This window comes from Acomys minous (genome assembly GCF_964271855.1).
Source record: "Acomys minous genome assembly, chromosome: 4".
NCBI lineage: Eukaryota > Metazoa > Chordata > Mammalia > Rodentia > Muridae > Acomys > Acomys minous.
The window spans coordinates 33,564,345-33,587,774 of record NC_140486.1 but is presented as its reverse complement, the minus strand read 5'-3'; the positions used below and the strand labels follow the sequence as shown (position 1 = coordinate 33,587,774).

General features: G+C 41.3%; 1 protein-coding gene across 2 annotated transcripts in view; it reads right to left on the bottom strand.

Moving 5' to 3' along the window:
- Positions 1 to 23,430, bottom strand: part of CEP120 (centrosomal protein 120) — a 68,867-nt gene that overhangs the window by 9,463 nt on the left and 35,974 nt on the right. For both annotated transcript variants that reach the window (XM_084778808.1, XM_084778807.1), the window contains exons 16-19: positions 18,951 to 19,043; positions 17,237 to 17,398; positions 13,913 to 14,035; positions 8,539 to 8,637 (exon numbers count right to left, since the gene is read on the bottom strand). In XM_084778808.1, the coding sequence (XP_084634934.1) occupies positions 8,539 to 8,637; positions 13,913 to 14,035; positions 17,237 to 17,398; positions 18,951 to 19,043 (477 nt within the window). The remainder of the gene's footprint in view (positions 1 to 8,538; positions 8,638 to 13,912; positions 14,036 to 17,236; positions 17,399 to 18,950; positions 19,044 to 23,430) is intronic.

The window sequence follows — 23,430 nt, the reverse complement described above, 5'->3', positions numbered from 1 at the left end:
TGTAACACTGATATTGATAGGGAGTCTTTCTCTTTCAAAGACTTCCTCTCCAAGAAACAACTTGTGGTTGTGTGTGAGTGTGCATACATGCTTGCATGTGGAGGCCAGGCGGAAGCCTCAGGTCTTCAGGCCTTGTTATCTGATGCTGAGACTTGGGGCTCACTGATAGGCAGATGTATCTAGTTGGTGTGGGCCAAGCATCTGCCTGCCTCTGTCTCCACAGGGATGGATTACAAGCTTACCACACCAGGGTTTACATGCATATGGGGTTCAAACTCAGGTTGTCAAGCATGGCAGGCACTTTAGTGGATGAGCTCTCTCTAGAAGATAAAATTTTTCTTATTTTGTAGTGCAGCTATGGTTAAATTTCTTACTGAGCACATACTCCCCCACTCTGATATATTATTTTTATTATTTTGAGTTCAAATATTTTCTAATCGCATGTGGTTTTCAATTTACAATGGGTTATGAGAAGTAAATACTTTAAAAAATATCCCATGGTATTGAATTTTTTTAGTTTATACGTCAGTATTTGGAGCACATTTTAAACTACAATTTTCTGAAATGTGTTGAATTGTGGCTTAATGTAGCTTATGCACACTGTGAGAAAATGTTCCATGTGACCTCAAAGGCATCCACTTTGGAACTGTTCATCCTATATATGCCAGTGGCTACATGTACTGTTTGAACTTAGTTTGTGGTCACATCATCAGGTCCATACACGTACACTATTGCTTTGGCTTTGTTTCAAGCTTGTATACACACCTATATTGTATGTTGAGTATGTCCTCCTTCATTCAGTTAACTTGCCTATTTTAAGTGTGTCCGCCGCCTCCAGGTTGCTTCCTGACTAAAGTCGGCCTGCCTGATGCTACTGCTATGCCAGATCTCTTCCAGTATTAACGCAGCCTACACTTTTTCCAAACTGAACAGCAGAGCACTATGGTGAAGGTCTGTTCCTTACACACTACACCACTGAGCTGCTTGGAGCCTGGGTTTTCATTTACATCTTCTCTATGGAAGCACTCGGTCCATTTAGTTTTAAAGCAATATGGAGAGTGTAGATTTCCATCTTTCCTTTGTGTCCTTTTCTATTCCTTAAATCTGTTTTGTTTCCGATCTTTAAATCTACTCTTTCATGTCAAATTTCCTCTCAGACTCCTTTTCCGTCTCTTTAAAAATAAAACATATCTACTTAACCGAAGCCGATATGGTTTAGAACTGTGACAATTTTATAGAAAGCAAAACATATTTCATACACTTTAGTCTGTTCTTCAATTATGCGTGTGTGCATGCGTGTGCATGTATGTAGAAAGCAGAGGATGCTGAGGATCTTCCTCTACCGTGGTCCACCTTAAGAAAAGGTCTCTCGCTGAACCCTGTTTTCAGTTAAGCTGGGAGAAGTGACCCTCTCTCCATCTTTTCCTAGAGCTGGGGTGACAGCTGTGTGTGTAACAACTAACTTTTTATAGATCCAAACTTAGGTCTTCATGCTTGCACACGAAGCTATGTCCCCAGCCCCAAACCTGCACTTGTGCTCTTTCTCCTTATTTTCCCCACTTCAGTCTGAATAGTTGTAACTGACCTATCTTCTACTTACTATGTCCTATTTCTGCCATTTTTATAATCTGCTTTTAATTCACCTGAAACAGATGAATTTTAGTTCTTAATCTAACTTACAATACTTTCTTTCAGAAGTTCTAAGATTCAAAATACTCGGCTTCCGTAACAATTCCTGCCACCTGTTTCTAGAGCACAGTAATTACAGAATTTTAGACTTCTTGCCTGATGCCTCCAAAATCTAGATTACTTCTTGACACATTTCTATCTATCAAACAAATGACAATCAAGTTTTCCACTGATGAGGACGACTGTGTAGGCCAATAAGCACACAAGAAGGATGCTAAAGGTCATTAGTAAATAGGAGAGTGAAAACTGATACCATAAACACTATTTCAACTTCATCAAACTGAAATTTTTATGACATTTAATAGTACGCAAGTACTGGCAACTGTGTAAAGAAAAGAAATGATCATTTCCTACTGTTTGTGTTGGTTTTGTGGTACTTACTGGGGCCTGAGCTTGCCTTACACATACATGCTAGGCAAGTCTCCCCAGGTCATACCTGTAGCCCTGTACAATTGCTGAAATGTAAAATTAGCAAAAACCATTTCAGGAAATAATTCAGCAACACTGAGTAAAACAAAGCAAAATGAATATATTGATGTATCTGAAATTCTATTTTTGGATATAAACATCTGAAAACTATTACCTGTGTGAGAACACTTCAGGAGTACCTTACTATAAGGAAACCTGTTTTTTTAAAAAAAGCTATTTACAGAGTTGTTTTTTTTTTTTTTTTTTTTTTTTTTTACAATTTTAAAGTTGCCCAGTGCTAGGCACTGCACATGGGAACTCAGACATGGGAGGCAATCACTTTCCTGACTTATTCCCAGTTCGTTTTACCTATTTTGTATGTGATTGCCATACAGGGGGTGGGGGAGGTGGGGGGAGGTAGGGGGAGGTAGGGGGAGGTAGGGGGAGGTAGGGAGAGGGTGGCTTAGCAGCGCTGCCCTATCACTCTCTTCCTTACAGCCTGGAGTCAGGGCCACTCACTGAAGCAAGGTCTCATCACCTTGCCCAGGCTGCCTTGCGTTCATCATCTTCCTGCCGCATCCTTTCAGAGAGTTGAGATTACAGCCCTAAGTCACTGGGCTTTCATGGATTTATTCAAAAAATATCTTATTGCTGAAATTACACAGAAAAGATTCAGGATAATGGTACTCACTGGAAAGCAAGAAGGCAGAGTTTAAAAGTACGAGGTTGAGGATAAGCTCAGTGTGCACAGGCACGCTGCACAGGCTTTCACATCCCCTGCATTACAAGCCAGGCTTGGTGGTGTGCATGCGTACCATGGTGCTGGGAAAATGGACACAGGCTAGCCAGCTGGTCAGTGAGCTCCAAGTTCACGCAGAAACCCTATCTCAATAGAAATAAGGTGGAGAACAATCAAAGCTGCGCGTGTGACCTTTGGGTAGGCCTTCATAGGTGCGTAATGGGTGTGCACGCCTATGCATACCTATAAATATATTCTTTAGAGAAGTTATTTTTAAGGAAGGAAAAATACCTGGGAAAGTACAATTAAATGTTTGTCTCTAGTTGGGGAGGAGGTAAGATTAACTGTTGACGTTCATGTCTCTGCTACACAATGCTGCATCTACAGTTGTTTGAGGCAGTGTCCTCAATGTGTAGCCCTGTCTAGCCTGGCACTTGGGGTGACTGATCCTTTTGCCTCTGCCTCCTGCATGCTGGGATTACAAATGTGTTCCACTACAACTGGCAACATTTACACTGTTTTTAAATAATGAGAAAAAGTATGACCACAAGGAGGAAAAAAGAACAAACGTTGATTATTTAGCTGTAGGCTACTTTATAAAGTGAACTTCTTAACCACCCCCCAACTTCACATATTTTTATTCTAAAACATACCAGAAAAATCTTTAAATGCCTTGAATTTTAAAACAAGTGTGCCGTATTGTTAATAATTACATATGCATGCAAAAACAAGGGCCAGGGCAAAGCCTTTCCAGTGCCAGGTGCTCTGGGTTACAGGCTCCTCAATCAAGTGAGTATAATCTTTATTTTGCCCTGGCTGCCTATAAATCCAGAACAGAGATGTAAACATGCATACACTAGACTAAACAGCGGCTACAAAGTGGCCACTACTTACTCTCCCACTCACACATACCATCCAAGTCTGTGGGAAAAACGCAGAACTAAACTAAGGAACTCAAGTCAAGTTTTCTGAAAATAACCCAGAGCTGACAAGTTAGTAGGAGGGCCTGGATGGTTTCAAGACACAGTTTTTAACCAAGACTTGGACCTCCAACTGTTTTCTTAAACAAAGATTTACATCCCTGTCCTTGGCTAAATTACTTATAAATTAATCAAATTAATTACTCGGAGTGGATAAGCAGGAGGCTGGACAAGATAGTGCTGATGTCAGCCGATGAAGTCTGTGCTGCTTTAACTAAATATATTGGCTTAGTTTTAAACACATCTACTGTGCACAAATATGGTAAGGGACCCACGTGCTACTAAATAAAGTCTTAGTTCTGTTTCCTGTCCTGGGAACAAATATACAGAGTTTAAAAGTATGTAACAGTGAAAATGTTAAATTTTTATGACTAATTCCTATTTCATAACAATGATTCATTATTTTTACACAATGGCAGTTTTTATTCTCCTTACAGATCTACATTCTAGAAGGGGTTGTGGTAACTATCATTTAGAGCATGAAGACCAATTCAGACAAGCTGAGGGATTTGTTACTATTCAAGCACTAATTTAGGTACCAGTTCAAAAACATTTCTACAGTGTATTTTTCACAAAGAGGAACAGGGAAACTAAATTGCCCCTGCAAGTCAACCAAGTATTTTTAATGTCCCAAGATACCAAACCCAGAATGTAAGAGTAGTGCTTCCTTATTTTCTAAATTGGGAGTCACTTGCTTTATTTATTTATTTATTTTAGCTGTTGCTATCAGTTTTTGTTTTTTAACTACAGAAAGCTTACAACATGGATTGAGGCTGAGAAAGAGAAGGTAAGTTTTCTTCTAAACAATTAGAAGGTTACAATTTTTTAATTCACAAATTGACTATACGAGGTCACCTCTGAGTAATGGAAATCTCTCTTTAAACATTGTTCTGGCAATGGGCACCACGCATTAGATCTTATTTCCAAACCTCACCAGCTGGGTTTTGTCATTAACATTTATTAACAATCTAAGATATGGCTTTCACCGTCTAATCCGTACTACACAAATGTTTTCTATGGCCCTCCAGAGGGATTCGGTGTGACAAATTACTGGCAGAGATTATAGCCTCGTGGCTATTCACCAGAGGCAATGTAAAATTAACATGGTACTAATCCAATTTAAACAAAAAGTTGCACAAACAATTCTCTGAACAAAAGCAGAGAGACACTTCCAATTTTATATTCAAATATGAAATAAATGTGTTTTTAATAAAGAGTTTTACAGGGAAAATTAAATGTAATTTTCACACATGTGAAATGTGCCAAATTTAATGAAGTTATTCATTTTAATCTTCCAAAAGCTGTTATTGGCATAGCATAATTCACTATGAAGACCCCATGGACTATTGCTTTTCTTAAGTTATTGCATCTCAGTATGGCCTGCAAAACATCAAAGGTCTCTACTGACCTCAAAACTTGTTTATCATATTGTTTCTAATGCAGAAAGTTTACGGGATAAAGGATAAAATTAGTCTACAGTGAAAAAGCACTAAACACATTGCATTAACTCAAACTGCTATTTTCAAATTAATATTTATTGTGCATGTATTTAGCATGTGTGTGTGATGCACACATGTGAGTAGATTACCCATGCATGTACATGTGGGAGGCAGAGCAGGACACTGGGAGTAAGAGTTTGCTTACTACTCTGAGGCAGGCTATCTCACTGAACTAGCAGAGTTGGCTGTTTTGGCTAGGCTTGCCAGCCAGCAAGCTCTCAGGTGAACTTGTCTCCTTCCACCAAAGCTGGGGTTGCTGGCACACACGCCACGCCCAGATCCTTATACGGGTGCTGAGGATGTAAAGTCAGGTCCTCACATGCACAGTGAGTGCGCTTATCCACTGTGCAGTCACCCCAGCCCTGAGACAGACGCTTTCAATTTCTTTAATGAGTTTGGAGAAATATTAATTCAACAGTTTTCTCTCCTTAATAAATTTATAATTCAAGAGAAAGAAGAAATCTGAATGTGATACTCTTATTAGGAACAAGTAATAAACATTATTTTTTTTTTTTTTGAGCCAGGGGGTAAAAAATGCACGAGATGGAAGAATAAATATGAAATAGAGTAAAAGGGAAGATCCAGAAGATACTAAAACATGAGGCTATAGGATTAAGAAAGAGGAATTTCAGAGGTGGGAAGATTCCATAATCCCCTGGCTTCCTTTTGTTCATGTCTTAGAATGCCCATGGAGGCCAGAGGTTGGCATCAGTGCCTTCCTCAATCACTCTCCATCTTACTTCTCTGGGACACAGTCTCTCAAAGCCAACCTGGAGCGTGCCAGTTTGGCTAGACTAGCTGGCCAGGGGACTCCTGCAGAGCTTCTCCAGTGCCCTGCAGCACCTCGCCTGTTTTAGATGTGCTGGTGCTCAGGATGGCATGCTTGCTCAGCAAGTATGTTACCCATGAGGCACCCTCCGCACACACAGCTTTTCCTTTGAGCCAGGGGCTCTCGTAGTCCAGGCTGACCTGTACTAGCTATAGAGGCAAGGAAAAGCCTCGGATTCTTGATCCCTCTGCTTTCATCTTTTCTTATTTTTAAAAATGACTCCAGCTAGATGCAGTGGCTCATGCCTATTATTCCAACTACTTGGGATACTGAGGCAGGAGCATTGTAAATTCCACACGAGCCTGGGCAGCTCAGGGCGAGGCCCCTTTAGCAGCAGCAGCACGTTGTTTTATCTACTTCTCCCACCACTTCCTTGTTTCTTGCTCCACAAGGCCTGCCTACACTTCTGTACTGCATGAAGTCCAGCTGCTTCTCCCTCACGGACAGTGAGTCTCATCAAGCTGCTCTTGCTAACAGAGGAGGACACCGTTTCTTCTCCTAGGATGTGCCAACTCATCACTTCTGCTCCAGAACTTATGGAAACCTTTGTTATCCGTGCACTGAAACTGCAATAGGAAGAGCTGGCACTTCAGTCTTAGTTTACCACTTAGCACCTAGACTGACCTCACACTCACAGCAAACCTCCTGCTTCAACCTCCAGAATGCTGAAAATACGGGTATGTACTACATACTTGCACAATGGCTCCAATTAGCTTCTTAAACTCCATTTCCTAAACTGGAAAACTTTTTCAGAATCAATGGCTGAGCTCTTGCATCATCTTCCACTCGAATCTTCTTGTTACAATTTTATTGCTACAGTTTAAGATCCAGACCTTGTTACCGGAAATGACCTTTAACACGCACCCTCTGCTTTACCACTCACCAGTCTTTGCAGTGACCACTGTATCACTGTGTTCTCCCTACTCTACTGCTATGTCACAACTAGTGTTGCTACTGATAACCTACTGACTTATCTCCAGAGATCCATCTGGAACCCTCCCCTTCAGACACCATCCCTACGTCATACTGAACAATACGTTTCCTGTGTGGTGCTCAGGTAACTGTTATAACTGTTTCTTGCCTACTGCTGAATCCTCGGCTCTCTCAGTGCAAGGCCCATGTCTTAAATTTAGGAGAATCTTATTATGTGAATACCCATGCTAGTCCTGCCAGCATTAAAACAATATATTGCTATTTTGAAAATGCAAAAATATAAAATGCTCTAAAATCCAAAACTGTTTGAGCTCTAGCATGATGGGGCTAACATTGTGGTCAGGAGACAGGCATAGTTAAAAACACTGTTAAAAAAAAAAAGAAAAAAGAAAAAAATTACCTCCTGGCTATACAATGCAATGGAACCACAAGTGGATTTTGTGTTTACATTAGGATAAAACACTCAAGATATCTCCTTACATATATGTAAATATCATAAAATACGAAAAAAATCTAAACTCCAAAATAATTCTGGTCCAATTTCAAATAAAGGCTACATAACTGAGTATACCCACTCTGTGCAGTATCAGTATTCCTGATCTACCTGAAGTGCACACAATCTCAGCACAGCTACGCGCTACACTAGAACACATGGCCAGCCACTTAGCCCCCACCCAGGCTGGCGGTCCTTTAAAGAGAAGGTAAGCAGTAGCATAGTATCACAAGGAGTTTGCATCGGATTTGATGTGGTAATATGGAAACATTTTAAAAAATACAAATCTGAAAGACAGCAGATTCCATTCAGAATAAAGCTGTTTGTTTGTTTTAAGTCAGAGTAAATTAACTACCCGTGGCCTTTTAATAGGTCCAATAAATTATATTCAAAGTAAAAGTATCATTCATATTCTCTTGGATCTTAACCATTTGAAAAAATTATGACCCAAATTAAGATTAATTTCTCATGAAAATAACTTTCTTGTCTAGTAAGGGAAAATGTCAATAATGATTTTTTTTTTTAACTATCAAACCAAGTTTAAAATTATACAAAACTTCCCTATGACAGCTTTCACAATTAAGTAATTGTGTCTTCCTTGGAAAATTGTTTTAAAATATGTTATGCTCTTAAATGTTGAGAAATGCTAAATTTAGCTTATCCCAAAACTGTCTCCTTTAGAGAAGTCCTAATGAAAATGAATCCTACGAAAAGAAGCACTTGTTTAAGTGAAAGTAAGTTGATTGTCTCCAACAAGATGATTGGTAACTAAAACTGAAGGATATGAGATTTTCAGCTTTTAATTATCAAAACAGAGGATCTGCATATAACACATTAAAAAACAATCCCAAGCAGCCTCTGCTCTCAGACCCCAGCACTGCAGATGCCAGCACAGACCTAACACAGGCAATGTCAAAATGAAACTTACAGAGCGGCGAGGGGAAGACAGTCCGTTCTGAACCACATACCTGCTTGAGTCGGGCAAGTTCTTTCAAGGCTCGGCCCCACTGCTGCTTGTAATGTAGCTTAGACTTGGTTGCAGATTCCAACTTTCTTTCAAGTTCAACCTAACAGTGATTAAAATCATATCAAGTGAAACACTATACCACTGTCTGCAATCACTGAAAGATAATATATACAAAGAGTCGGGCTTAAGAAAAGAGTTTATACAGTGTGACATATGACATCGTCTAAAGCTGTTATATAATTTACTATAAATATTATGGCACTTGAACATTTTCTTGTTTAAAATATAGTATTATTTTTATTGCCTTGCAGACTAGACTAAAAAGAACTGAATTAGTCTTAACCTCCAGACAGTTACTATAAATGTATTTAAACGTGTATATTCCACAGAGTGAAAAATACATTCATTTTTAACAAAAAGCAGCTCTAACTGTTAACATTGCACTTCAGCCGGCGCTCTGCTCTCAGTAGGCGGGTTTTCCTTGTGAAGCCTATCACTAGGTGGGATTCTGTCTTCAATAAGGAGAGCTGGGGAGATACTTTAATAACTTTTGGCAAAACCACAGAAAACTGGAAACAGTGCAGTGTTTTATCAGAAAGCAATTTACTAAGAAGTGCAAAGTCAAAAATGAAAAAATATTTTAAGAATGTTAAAATAAACCCAAGAGGAAGAAAAATAATGTTCCTTAGTAACACATATCTCACTTTTATTTTCTATCTTTCCTGAAATATATAAAGAAAACATTAAAGCGATTCAATTAAAAATCTGGTTATTTATGCTTGCAGCAGGCAATCTGTTGTGCCTGAACTAAAGCCAACTTGGCTATGTTCTGGAATGTACTCACTCAGTGCTTCAAACCATGCACCAAACAAACCCATGCAGCCAGCAGACAGTTTTACTATTAAGTGATAATGTAATAATCTGCTTGAATTACAGTAAAACACTGTTACTCTGAACTAGCTGATTTTTTAATATCAAGTTTAGTTTTTCCCATACATACAACTCCTAATGTTTTACAGAAAAACAAAAGTGAAGACACTATAAAAATTCTAATGTTAGAAAACTCAGAGCAAAATAAAATGACAGGAAAAGCAGACTGCCAAGTCCCTGTCACAAAAGGCCAGAACACTCTCAGCAGTTATATATGACTACTTGGAGTCGAGGTCTTTCTGCTTTACAAATCCCTAGTGCTTGGATTCTGATGTGTTGACATTTCACAACTAGACTCAAGCATCTTGAGTTGAATGATATTGCTGAGATTACTGGAGATAATCCCTCCACTTATGCCCAGTGATTCATATACATCACTTGGCGATTTAACAAGAAGCCATACCTCAGAGGAGTAGAGACGGTCTTTGAGAGCATGCATATGGGTCCTGGACAAGGTCTGTGGCTTGGACCAAATCAAGGATAAGGCCTAGCAGACCTGCTCCAACAGTAAAAAGGGGCAATTCTACCAGTTTTGCATAAATATAATTCATAATTCTATAGTCATATACACTAATTTAAAACACACTTGCCATTCTACATATAATATTTTTATTCCTAAAAACTTACTAACAAATCTGAGGCACAAACTCATCACTATCACTAACTTTTTTTAAGAATATGATATTTATGATTCTAAAGGATTATGTGGTTCCAATTTCTAGAATAATGCATGTAGCTAATTTTCTTGTTTTATTTATTATTTTTATTTTTTACTGAAACTTCAAAACATTAAAATATAATAACACTTCTTTCTTCCCTTTCCTCCCTCCAACTGCTCCCAGGCCCCTTCTATTATCGCTCGAATTTATGACCTCTTTTTATTATTGTTGAATGTGTGTGTGTGTGTGTGTGTACATACATATATATGCACAAATATATTTTTTTAAAAACCTAGCTGGATCCACTTAGTGTTGCTTGTATGTATACAGTCGCTGACCACTTTGTTGTAGATAACTAATTTGGGATAATTCCTGGGAAAAGGTATCTTTCCCTTTCTCAGCGGAATTTAGGTGTCTGCCATTCTGTGTCTGAGTGGGACTCAGTGAGGTTTCCCCTTCCAAGTTAGCATGGCTATTTACATTGCCTTTCTTTAGGTCTTGTTTAGAGAGCCATATTGCTGAGGCTGGTGGGGGGCAGGGGGAGCTTCCCTTTCATTTCTAGGACAGACATTCTCATAGAAGATTTCCAAATTGTTAATATAATTTCAGGACTCTTTTTTTAGGCAAGGTCTTGCCATGTACATCACCTGACCTTGAATTCTTGACCTCTCACATCAACAGTGCTTGCATTACAGGTGTTTACCACTCCTGGCTTTGTACTTGTAATTTTATTTAGTTTTTCATTGTCCTATGTCTGAAGTGACACACCACAAGATAAGGTAGATATCCCTGAAAGGAGACAGCTCAGGACCTAAGTCAACCCAGACTGCAGAAGACAAATTTCCTGATTCCCCTATCAAAGACATAGCACTCTTTTCTGTCATTAATCCATTCCCAGTCTAACCTGTCACAAGGAGCTACCTGTGTGTCCCTTGAAATATTTCCAGACTTCCCTTTCCCTTTCCCTTGACACGCGCACAGCCCGAGCTTCTCTCTCCTCACTTCAACTGTGTCTCCTACCATGCTGGCTGTAAATACGTCTGTAAGTCCTACAAATACGATGTTCTACTGAAAAATTTACTACAGCTATTTGCCTGGGATCCAAAATATAATCTCTGTACTTCTTGCTCCACTTTCTTCAGGATTCTTCAACAGAAACCCTACTGTCCAGCCATGTGCGTCCCCTGTGCCCTGCAACCCTCCCCACCCAACTGCCTGGCCTACTGACTCCTTTTTTCTTCTGCTTGCCTAAATCTTAAAGCTCACCTCAGATTCTACTTCTCAGGCTGTCTTGAACCTGTGACATATGAAACAGCCAACGATCTGCTTTGTACTGGATTAGTCATGGTCACTCACTCCTCAGTCATCTCTGAAAGCACCTAACAGTGTTTAACAGTAGAGAGCAACAGGCTGTCTTCTCAAAAGACTCCCTCTTTCCTGTCTCTCTAATTTGTTCTAAAAGTGGAAGCACTAGATAACAACATATTCTTAAATACTGCATGAATAAAAATTTTGACAATGTTTAACATGTTGATTTTTCAAAGTCTATTTGCCCTACTAAAACATATGCTTTCCATATTTTGAGTCTTAAAAGACCCAATAAAGTACAAACTATCAGAGAATATTTTCTAGGTGAAAGAAAACCACAAAGCTGGGTGCAATGGCTCACATCTAGAATTTCAGGAATCAGGATATTCACTGCAAGTCTGGAGGGAACCTAAACTACTGGGTGAGTGCCAGACCATCCTAAGATACAGTGTAAGACCCAGCTTCAAAGGGAGCTGTAAGATGGCTCAGGGGGCAGAAGTGATTGCAGCACAGAACTGATGGGATTGAGACAAATGCCTTGGAACACACAGGAGGGAACTGAGTCCCGGAAGTTGTCCTCCAGCATGCATGGCATTCAAGTGCCTAGATGTGTGTGCACACACACGGAAAATTTCTAAAAGGCCACAAACTATTTACTTTTGTAATAATAAAAGGATTCAAGGTTTGGCAAAACTTTATCTTAGTCTACTGTAGACTCTTTTGATGAATATAGATATATTAAGAATAGGTGGGCAGGCACTTTTAATCCCATCATTCAGATCTCTATGAATTCAAGGCGAGCCACAGCTACAATAATGGCTTTGTATGAGGGGGGGGAGGGGAGAAAAAGAGTTCTTCTTCAGGCACTGGTAAGGACTGATGAGCCAGTGCAGACACTGTCACACTGCCTGGCATTGCTATGCTTTATCTGTCACTATTTCAGAATAAGACTCTGCCCTCTTCTGGTTCCAAAAAGACTTACAAGGCAGAGAGAGAGGGAGGGAGAGGGACAGACAGAGAGACAGAGAGAAACCTAAAAATCTGTCTTATTGTACAATTCAAGTGTGCTGGAAGCATGCCTTAGTTCTAACACAGAGACAGTCCATGGTACCATTTCTCTTAATACATTCCTAGCATTTAAATAAAAAGTAGAAAATGCCCCAGATTCTATGCTAAGCACTTTGTTCACTTTATTAATCCTGTTTAAAAGCTCTGAAGTAAACTGAAGTGAAGCTGCCCACTGTGACACAAGTAAGTGGCTGAGTCAGAATGTGAGGCAGTCACATGCTTATGTGTTCAAGATAGTAACTGCTGTTATGCACAACTCAGAACAAAACCTAACTCCCTCGCCATGGCTTTAAAAGCCTGTGTTGCAGACTTACCTGGCACAGGCTACACCCTAGCCTGGCCTTCTTTCTGAGTTCTAGTTCTCGCCTCAGTGCCTGTGCAGGAGCTCCCTGGACACTTCTCACAGCTCTCTGCATTGCTGTCTCCCCCTCTTCTCAGACCTCAATGCCCATCTCTGGATGGCTGTTGGATATTCACACTTTTTAAAAAAAATGCCATATGGGGCTGGAGACACGGCTCAGTAGTTAAGAGGACTTGTGGCTCTTTCAGAGAACCTAAATTCAGTTCCTAGGGCCTGTAACTTCAGCTCTAAGGGATCAGGTGCCTTCTCTGGCTTTTCCAGGTACACTCACACATATATAAAAAATAGTAAAGATAAGTCTTATAAATAGCTAGGTGTGCATGTTAGTAGCAGACCCCACACGTGAAGACAAGGGAAACTGGCAGCAGTCCTTCCTGTCCTTCCTCTCAGGTCGGCAGGTAGGTAGCAGAGACAGCCCCTGGGGCATCTCGGTGTGCTGCGTTCCCACTGGGTGCTGCCTAGCCGCTGCACATCCTGGCTGTGGAAGAATTGCAACATCAATGGCAGCCAGGACCACATCCGAACCACAGAAAACCGAGTGGAGTGGATATCCGTTCTTCTAAACTAAAGGCTAGGGAGTGTGTGTGTGGGGGGGGGGGTCTCTGGGGGGGGTCTCTGCTCTGAGTGCGCCTGTGCAGGACACAGAGGGCAGAACATACAGACAGAGCAGTCACAAGGACCATCACAATACTGGACATTGAACACTAGAGTCAGAGGATCTGAGGTCCCAGACACGGCACTAGCAGGGGCACCCTAAGTAAACTGGGGCAGGACACTGGCTGCAACTTGCTTCTACACGTTCTGGCTCTTTCATTTTCTGACGGTTTTTAAAATTCCTTTATTCCTATAGTAGTCACTTCTGTTTGTGCAAGCTGTAACTGATAGAGAGCAACCAACTCAAATACAACTGATGTCACACTTTGCATTCTCTGCTGTGGTGTTAATATTAGAATAGAGTGCAGCACAGCAGGGAATGCACACATATTATTAGTGGCTTTATAAGCTGGTCACTGGAGTTGGTGATGCTGACAGAAGTTGACAATAGGTACCTTTTCCAAGGTGAGCAGATTTATTTCTGACTGCAGCCGTATTTCTGGTTTGCTGCTTTGTTGCTCCTTGAACTGCTGGAACTCTTTTTCCAAACCCTTATACTTATTTTCCGCATCATTAAGCTGTATTTAAAGAGAAAGTATAGTATAGTCATTATAAGCAAATCTTGATACTGTACAATCTGAGTTAACAGTGTCATTGTTAGTCTAAAACATGTTATGTTAGAACATCTGGAAAACAAAAAGAAAAAAGAAAAATGTTTGGTACTTAAGAATTTAGTGAATTAACTAAAAGCTTTTTCTTTTTAAAAACTAGGTAAAAATTAAGGATCAAAGGGCTAAACACCTAAAGGAATGCCAAAGACCCCAGGGCTAATCAGGAGCAGGGGCTCCTCATCCTGCAGAACTGGCTCTGATGAAAGCTCCCAATGTTGGTAAGTTATTGGTTAGGGGGAGGGCAGGCAGTCGGTGGCCTTAGTTAAGCAGAAAGATGTTCACTTGGCTGAGCGTGGTGGCTATATAATCTATGTAACACTTGTAATCCGAATGCTTGAGAGGCTAAGGCTGGAAGACTGCCAGCCATAAAATGGAGGTCAGCTTGGGCTACACAATGAATTCCAGGCTATCCTGAGCTACTTAATATCTTTCTTAAAAGGCAAGCAAACCGAAGTAATTTTAAAAGATCTTTTCAAATGTGACATTGTTTAGGATGACTTCTGTAAAGACACCTATCGCGAACCCTATAAGCTCTACAACATCAGATGTAACTAAGCTGAGACACTGAGAAGCTCTGTGGCTAAGGCAGAACTTAAGCCATCACTGCTGAGCTTTACCACAGCACAAGGGTGGCTGCTGAGCATGTGTGACGTTGCCTGCATGGTCCTGATGAGGATACATCATTGTTTCCCAAAACCAGCAGAAACCATTTTGAAGTGACCTCATTTTTAAGAATACATTCGTTTTGTTTTGTGCATGATGTACGTGTCTCTCTACGTTTGTGCATGTACACACACATGTGAAGAGGCCAGAGGTCAACATCAGTATCCTTCTCAACTGTTCTCCAACTTATACTCTGACAGAAGGTCTCTGTTCTCATGACAGGCTGGGATGCTTCCGTCTCTGCCTTCCAGCCCAGGGAAGACAGTACATATCACCACGCCCAGCTTTTTGTATGGGTGCTTGAGATCCCAACTCAGGTGTGGATGTTTGCGTGGCAAGCTGTTTCTTTGACCAAGCCATCTTCCTAGCCCCGACTTGCAGAAAATGTACTAATAGTACATTTGGTTCTTCACCTTTCGGGGTCGTTATCATAAGCAATTACAATCCAGTGGTAGAAGGTGAAAGCTGTTAGGGCGTGGAGAACCCTGTCCTGGAGAAGGCAGCTAGCACACCCACGCCTCCGAGTTGTGGTGCCTGCTCTTACCTATTTGAATACAGACACTTTCATCTTCATCAGCTAGTTCTCTTTGTGTTCAACTGTCTCTTCTACCAGTCTAATTGGAACAGCATATTTAATATATGTAAGCATGTCACTGCAATGACTGTAAATATCCCTTATGTATTTTCCTTGAGCAAATTGGAAAATTCACCAGCCTCTCCTCTGATTAAAACTGAACTTCAAGAATAAAGATGTACCTTGGGTAACTTTTTCCAAAATACCTATTTTCACCAGAACTCTTGCTATACAACTGTGAGTTAGTGACACCATCTTGGGCCAGTGTGGACATGACAGGGGCCGGTGTGACATGGCATGTGACAGAGGATGGACATGTGTGCTCTAAGAACTCCCTTGACTCTGCTTGTGATGCCTTTACTCTAGATGACTAAATCTGGAGCTGGAGGAAGAGCACCACTACTGGTGAGTCCCACGGCAAACACACACTTTTATCCGTTAAATGAGAGCCACAGTAATCACCAAATTGTTTCAGCCATGTAAACACTGTGGGCGAGCACCTTAAGCTACTATGGAAACTATTCATGACAGAAGGCCCTGAAGCATTCATCAGACACATCTAATCTACACTGAAATTTTTCAAGAAAGATTAAGCTGAATTTTTAACAACCTGATCTTTTCCTCCCTTTCTACAAATATTTATTGAGTCCCTATCACTGCCGACAGCTGGGCTGGGCTCCAGCACAGAGCTATAAACCAAGCAGTTTTTATGGAGCAACAATCTGAGACTGATTAAATTATCATTAAATGAAAATAAAAACTGGTGCACTGTAAAGAAAAAGAGCAAGTAAGCGATATTCCAGGAGTATATTTAACATAAGTCTGACCTGGACTTGGAAATATTATTGGGGTAAGTGACATTCTGCTGAAAGTAAAAGGACACAGAGAATTCACTGGCCCATGGAAAACAGTACACAATGACGTCTCGTAGGGGAAGCAAGCAGGGTGTTCTGACAGAAACCCATGTGGTTAGAAAGTACACAGCAGACGTGAAGGAAGTGGGGTTTGACATCAGACAGAGAGGTAAAAACGACGCTCAGGCTATCCAGCTACTGTCACCCTCTGTATGGTGAGAAGGCAGCAGTAGGTTTTCAAGTGTGCCGTGCTTCCTAAATTTGCAGAACTACCTGGCTGCAACACAAGCTCAGACGGCCCATCACTGCCATAACTGACAGAAGCAGGGAAAATGTAATGGAAAGACATACTGGTTTAAAATGTCCAGGTTAGGATATCAAAAAGGCAATGTGAAGTGGAGGTCTATTAGTGCAGAGAAAAAGTCTTGAATATACATGTGGAAGGGCAGATGTAAGCTCTAAGCTTGGAGCAAATTGGAAGATTAATGGCCAGCCAAGGGAAGAGATGGCCGCAGGACAGCCCGGGAGGCCTGAGCGGGGAGGAAGGGAGGAAGGCAGAAACAGTGGAGATGGGGACCGCGAACAACAGTGTTTACACGTGTCCAGCTCAGCAAACTCGGAAATGAAAACGCCCACTCCACCTTAGTGACCTGGCCACGGGTGGACTCTAACACAGAGGGACGGGCATATGAAGGGACTGTGAGCAACAGGAGGATGGCAGACACTCTTCTTACAAAGTGTAGGTTCTTGAAGCACTGGATTGTTTCGTATACTTAAGGCAGTAAGGCCCGAAAGAATGTCTACAATGCTAAAAGGAGATTTACAGAAAAAGCTTTTGCATTTTAAGTTACCTGGAATTGTACCTAGTTTCCCACTGTTTGTTCTAGGTGTAAGAAAATTATACTAACATAGGCCTTAGCTTTAACTTAGACTCAGACTCTCTGCAGTGAGTACAGTCTGGAGCGCAGGTGTCGCTCCCTGCGGTGAAGCATCTCTAGGGCCAGCCAGCGCTACCACCTGCTGCTGAAGTCGGTGCTTGTCCTCTTCCAGCTGCCTCAGCTTCAGCCGCTCCAGCTCCACTTGGTGGACACAGTCGTCTTTGACCCTGCGGACAGAGTCCTGAAGTTCTTGAAGGTTCCGCTCTCGCTCTAACTGCACTTCCTTTCTCTCTCTTTGAAGCTGAAAAGAAAAGTACCGTTAGGGGGCTAGCTTACCAGCAGTTGCATGACACTGTTGGTGTGCTGGCCTTGGGTCAGTCAGTGTTCAAATGCTATAAACTGAGCTGGGGAGAGAGTTCAGTCCATAAAGCAGTTGTCTTCTATAAACAATGACCGAATCATGACCCCCAGAACCCACTTATGAAAGCACAGTGGAGCACACTGCGTTCCTAGGGCTCGGGAGGAGGAGACGGGCAGATCCGGGAGCTCTGCAGCAAGCTCAGCCTGCTCAGGGAGCTCCAGGGTAAGGTAGCCTTGTCTCAAACAGGTGAAGGTGTTCCTCAGAACAGCGAGGCCAAAATGCACGCACACATGCAGATTCAACAAAGAGTACCTACCGACTTGCTTCATGTCCTCTTTAGTTATTACACTTAAGTGTTTATGTATATTGATTTTCAATCACTCAATGCTAGTAATATACAAACATATAGGAAAATACATGCCTACAGAAAAATCCATACACAACTTATATAAATTCAATTGAAAAGGTCCTAGCCACTTAAACCTCCCATATTCTTACTATATAAAAATGTGACTGAGTTTCTTTCTTCAACTAGAAGTTTCTAGTTTCTGTCTAACCATTTAGAAAAGTGGTTCTCATCCCCTGGGTCATGACACCTTTAGGGGTAGTCAAATGACCCTTCCACAGGGGTCACCAAAAAACCATCAGAAAACACAGATATTTACATTATGATTCATAACAACAAATTACAGTTATGAAGTAGCAACAAAAAGTTTTATGTTGGGGGTCACCACAACCTGAGGAACTATATTAAAGGATTGCAGCATTAGGAAGGTTGAGAACCACTGATGTAGAAGATAGATTTTAAATAAGCCGAAATAGTTAACTTACTAAAAAATGCCAGAGATGTAAAATGATAAGGTCAGAGTAAGATTTGCTGATGAAATCTTAAGAAACATTATGCAGAAGAGACATATAAGCTTAATAATCTACTCCCAAGGAAGTAGATACTTCCATGTTATACATAAAAGTTTATGTGTATTATACATTTATAATTCATAGAAAATCCTTAAGACCTAATGTACTGTTGACTATGTATAATGATACAATGAATATTCACGCATCTTAGAATCCAATCTCTTTTACTTTTTTCTGCTATGTAGCCCAGGCTGGCTCTAGACTCATGATCCTCTTGCCTCTGTGTGTTAGGATTATGGGTATACAGGATCAAATCTTAAATGTATAGGAGGGATATTCTTTTACCTCTGAGGCCCAGTCAGGTGTCTATGTCCCTGAGCATGACCCACTGGCTCTTCTTTATAAGAATGAAGTGAAAACAAAGCCACTCTTGCAGAGGTGAGCCAAAGTGGTTCAGTGACAGTGGCTTTTCTGCTGAATCCAAGCATCCTACTTGCTTTACCCAGCTGACAGCAATTGTCTCCATGCCTGAAACGCAATCTCCATACAATACATGCCACATTATGCAGAAGACAAGTGAGAAAGGGTGTGGACACCACAGCCCAGGGAACCGAGGTCAGAGAGACGTGAATACCTCTGTTTCCGCGCTGGTAAGCTGCTGCTCTCGGCTCTCTAGCTCAGCTAGCGCTTTTTGCAGTCTGCCTTCTAGAATACTGTACTCAGCTACCTAAAACACAGAAAAAGAAAAATGAGCTTCATGTTTAAGATGACACATACTTTCACAATCTGGTATAAGAAAGAGACACATACATGTACCAATCCAAAGTAGAAATTCTTTGCTTCTGCATGGACCTTTGCACGAGGGTCTCCCAAGGAAGCTCGTTGCACTCCCTCAGTTAACTCATCCGTCACCGGGATTTTCTAGAGCCATTTTTTTCTGCCTTTGCCATCACCCAGTCTCTAGGACCTGGGCCCTATCCAGATCTCCTCTTTCCCAAGACTAAAGAACACCTGGCTTGACACTTCTCAGAAACCTACCCTTTAATCCTCTTTCCACACCTGGACAGAGAAAAGAACAATTTGTCCTCACATCCCCGAGGCTGTGGCGGCCTTCTCGTCCCTTAACTGTTCTTCTTCAAGATGGACACACACTGCAGCTACTTCACATACTGTGACTTCTCTATTCTTTAATGCCTTGGATTTAATCCAGGAGACAGATGGCTAGGTTCTAGACTAAATCTTTTCAAAAATACAATATCCAGACACAACCTTACTGGTCCAGACACCAGTAACTGCACTGTCAAAGCCTAGAGCCAGCCGAGTCTACAGGCTCACTCTTCAATTCCCTTTGCTACTTATACATCTTAGTCACAATACAGTGGCAAAAATTATCCCTAAAACCTGGCACGACACCAGGTGTGGTGGCACATGCCTTTAACTCCCAGCGCTTAGAAGGCAGACACAGGCCTGTGAGTTCAAGACTAGCCTGGCCTTTGAAACCCTGTCTCAAAAAAGCAAAACGAAAACCAAACCAAACATGACTACCCTGTAGTGGATGTAAACATGGATGTAAACTGTCCATGTTCATAATCTGACACCACCACTTTGATTTCTCAGGCCCAGCACACCAATCAGTCTCCCAGCTCAGTGTTTAGCTTGGATCTATGTAAATCATGGTAAGCACACTTTACCACATCATAATGTAAAAGTACCCAACTGTCCATCTCTGTTCGTACCAGGGCTGTTTCAGGATACCTGTTCCGCTCATACAATACTCTCAGAGGACCAATCCAGACACCAAGGGCTCCCAGATTTATATTATGAGGTTAAACCTCCCTGTGGAGTTTCAGACATACAGACCTACCTAACTCCTGTTGAACATGTCTATTCCTTAAACATATCAAACTAAAAAAAAAAATGTATAAGAACTTCAAATCATAATCTTTTATTTTAGTAAATATTTATTATACACCTAGAATATTCTGGGCAAAACAAAGTCAGGGGGAACCTGAGTTCTGGAGGAAGATGGACTATAAATAAGCAAGTGCAAATCTAATGTTGGTCAGTGTTAGGAAGAAAACAGAGCCGAGTCACGGGAGACTTGATGCCTATGGCAGCAAAGGGGCACTCCTTTGGACATGGCTGACAAAGAAGGCTTCACTGAGAGTTTTCAGAGCAACCACGAAAGCCTCTCCAGAGAAAAGTGTTCCACACATTCCTAGAAATGGGGAGGCTTAGCACACGTGAGGAGTGGCAGGAACAGATAGAAGGACATGGGGTAGAAGAGGAAGCCAGGATGCTGATCATATAACACCATGTATGTTCTGCTAAGAACTCCACTTTATCCTATGATGAGTTTTCAATAGACTACGTAATGCTGTCTTGGATTTTAAAGGTGTGGTATCAGGCTGACAAGAGCACAAGGTAGAGGCCAGGAAGGAAAGAGAAATACTAAGTAAAATATAATCTGCAGTCTTAGAAGCAAGACCCATAATAGCTTAAACAAGAAGTACTTATAGAAAGTGGTTACGTTCCAAAATATCTTCTGAATGTGAGGCTAAAGGATGCGCTAATGGAGTAGGCACAAAAGAGAACTAAGAATGATTTGCTTATAGCTGAACAACTAAGGAAAGGTAGTGTCATTTATTGACGTGAGAATCAAGTAGAACACATCCAGAGAGAATGCTGACAAAAGCTGTGGCTTGAAACGCATGTCGGACAGTCAGCTGCAGTGCACACAGGCAGCTCAGAGGAGGCCCAGCAGAGTCCAGGGAAGAAGTCGGGTGGAAGCAGGAAAGGTGTAGCTTGCACATGTGTGTATAATATATACACTCTGTGCATACAATGTCAAGAAAGTGGGTGCGATCACTAAACAGGTGAGCACAGACAGGACAAAGACCACACACAAGGACAGGCCCCCGAGACAAGCCAATCAATTCAGTATTTAGACGTTGGATCCGGCAGAGAAATCATAAACAAAACAAGTAAAGACAGTAGAATGTGAGGGGCAAACAGAGAAGGAAGCCCAGGGTCTCCACAGAAAGGAGAAGCTCAGACAGGGAAAGGAGAGCAGGAATTGTTGAGTAAGAAAAGCTAGGACAGCAACTACCTTGGGAGTCGGAAGACCCTGAGTAGATGAAGCGCTGGGATTTTAGGGTAGCCCTGAGGACCCCATCAACTCTTACAAACCCGTTCCCTCTTCTCCATAATCCTCTTCCGTTCATTGCTGTGGGGTCAGAGGAAGGCCTGGGTGACTGTGTAAGGAGTGAAGGAAGCCCAAGGAAGTGTATTGTTGACATGGGCACAGCCAAGTCAAGGACCCAATGCCTCATTTACTAACAATTGGCCAGTGTGAGTAAAAACTGGATGAGGGCAGCTTGAGACTGCTCCCCTATAGAGACCTCCTCTTGTGCTATATATAATAAAAATACTGATAACCTTTCATGAGAAAGAGCACAGCCCACCAATCCCAGATTCTGTTTGTAGGCCTGTCATTGCTTCATACATTTTCATGTGAAAATACAGCTTTCCTGGTCTCCCTGACTTTCAGTCTTTTATTCCATACACATACATACACATACACATACACATACATCTTTCAGAATGATTATTACCTTAAATTAAAATGGAATCATCTAGATCCTTATACATACATTTGTATGTATGCAAAATCTTCTAAAGGTTTTCTAAATCCCTTCTTCTCAGCAAGGAGTCACACAAACCTCAGAACATAGAAAAGGCAGCTACTGTCCTCTCTTAAAATGGTGCAGTGCAGTCTAGACGTGCTGCACAAGAAGTTACCAGTGACAGCACTGCACACTTTGGAGCAAAAGGATGTCATGCTAAAAGGACACTGGTGAAAAAGCCTCCGCTCTACTGTAACCTCAGCTCTTTCAGAGCCTCCTTTATCAACCTGTCACACGTCAGCTCTGAGGCTCTTTTCCTTTCATCCTAAGTACATTTTTTGAACTAAGTATTTTGTCTTCAAGTGCCCTGATTTTGAAAGGATGCTGTAAACCAGGATGTGCTAATATGTTTCCTCCTCCTCCAAATCATCTCTATCTTAATGTGGCGCCTGTTTTCAAGCTTCTTTAAGGGGCTTTCTGTTTAGACTCACCTGACAGTGTCTACTAAATTCCAGAACTACGGCATGATCTTATCTGTCAAGTACTTCCTCACTCTCCCTTATGTATGGCCGCTACAGTCTGCTTTTGGGGGACCAGATAGCTATTTTATAGACACCTGGGTACAGCAGTCTAAGATTTTATTAGCTAGAATGCAAAACAGCAAGCAGGTGTACACTCATTCATTCAGGTAAACTACCAAAGTATTAAAGAAGTTATGTACTATTAAATTTTTTTCAAATGAAAATATCAAAGTGACAGAAAGGGCTCAAACACTGTGCACATAAAAATACTACAGTGAGCTTCTCAAAGAAATTGACTGTAAAGGACCTCTTAGTGAAGAAAAGTTGCCTGTTTCTCTCCACTGACGTGATTTTAGAGTGGCTTGTAAGGTTTTTAAGACCAGTCATGTATCTTAGCACTTCCCAGGTTACAAAATGCTTCAAAATAGAGCACTTGAAAACAAAATCTTTAGTTTCAAAAATGTATTTGGGATGAAAGAAATAGCAACTCCACATCTGCCTTTAAATGTGGGGAGTAAACATGAGGCAGCATTAAAATCTACTTAGTTTTCAATTTCCTTTCGTTATTTGTGGGGTTAGAGATGGAACCCAGGACGCTGTGTCTCTGCTAAGTAGGTGCTCTGACACAGTCACAACTACAGTCTCAGTCTGTTTTTCTGAAGAGTACTAGCTAAATTCAAACTCAGATGCTAGAAATAGCAGTATACATGGAAACCAATAAAAACTTCAACTGAAAAAAAAAACCTATCACCAAAGTAAGAGCAACCCAAAACTTACCTGGTGAGGCCTTTCTGTTGTGTTCTGCAGTGCTGAGGATCGAGCACGAGGCCACATGCACGCACCAGGTGCCTGCCTACCACTGCGCTGCTCCCTGGTTGCCATAGCTATCTTATTTTCTTTAAAACCTCATGATATTGAAACCAACTTCTTTGGGAAGGCAAGGGCATAAGATGGATTTGGCCCCTTA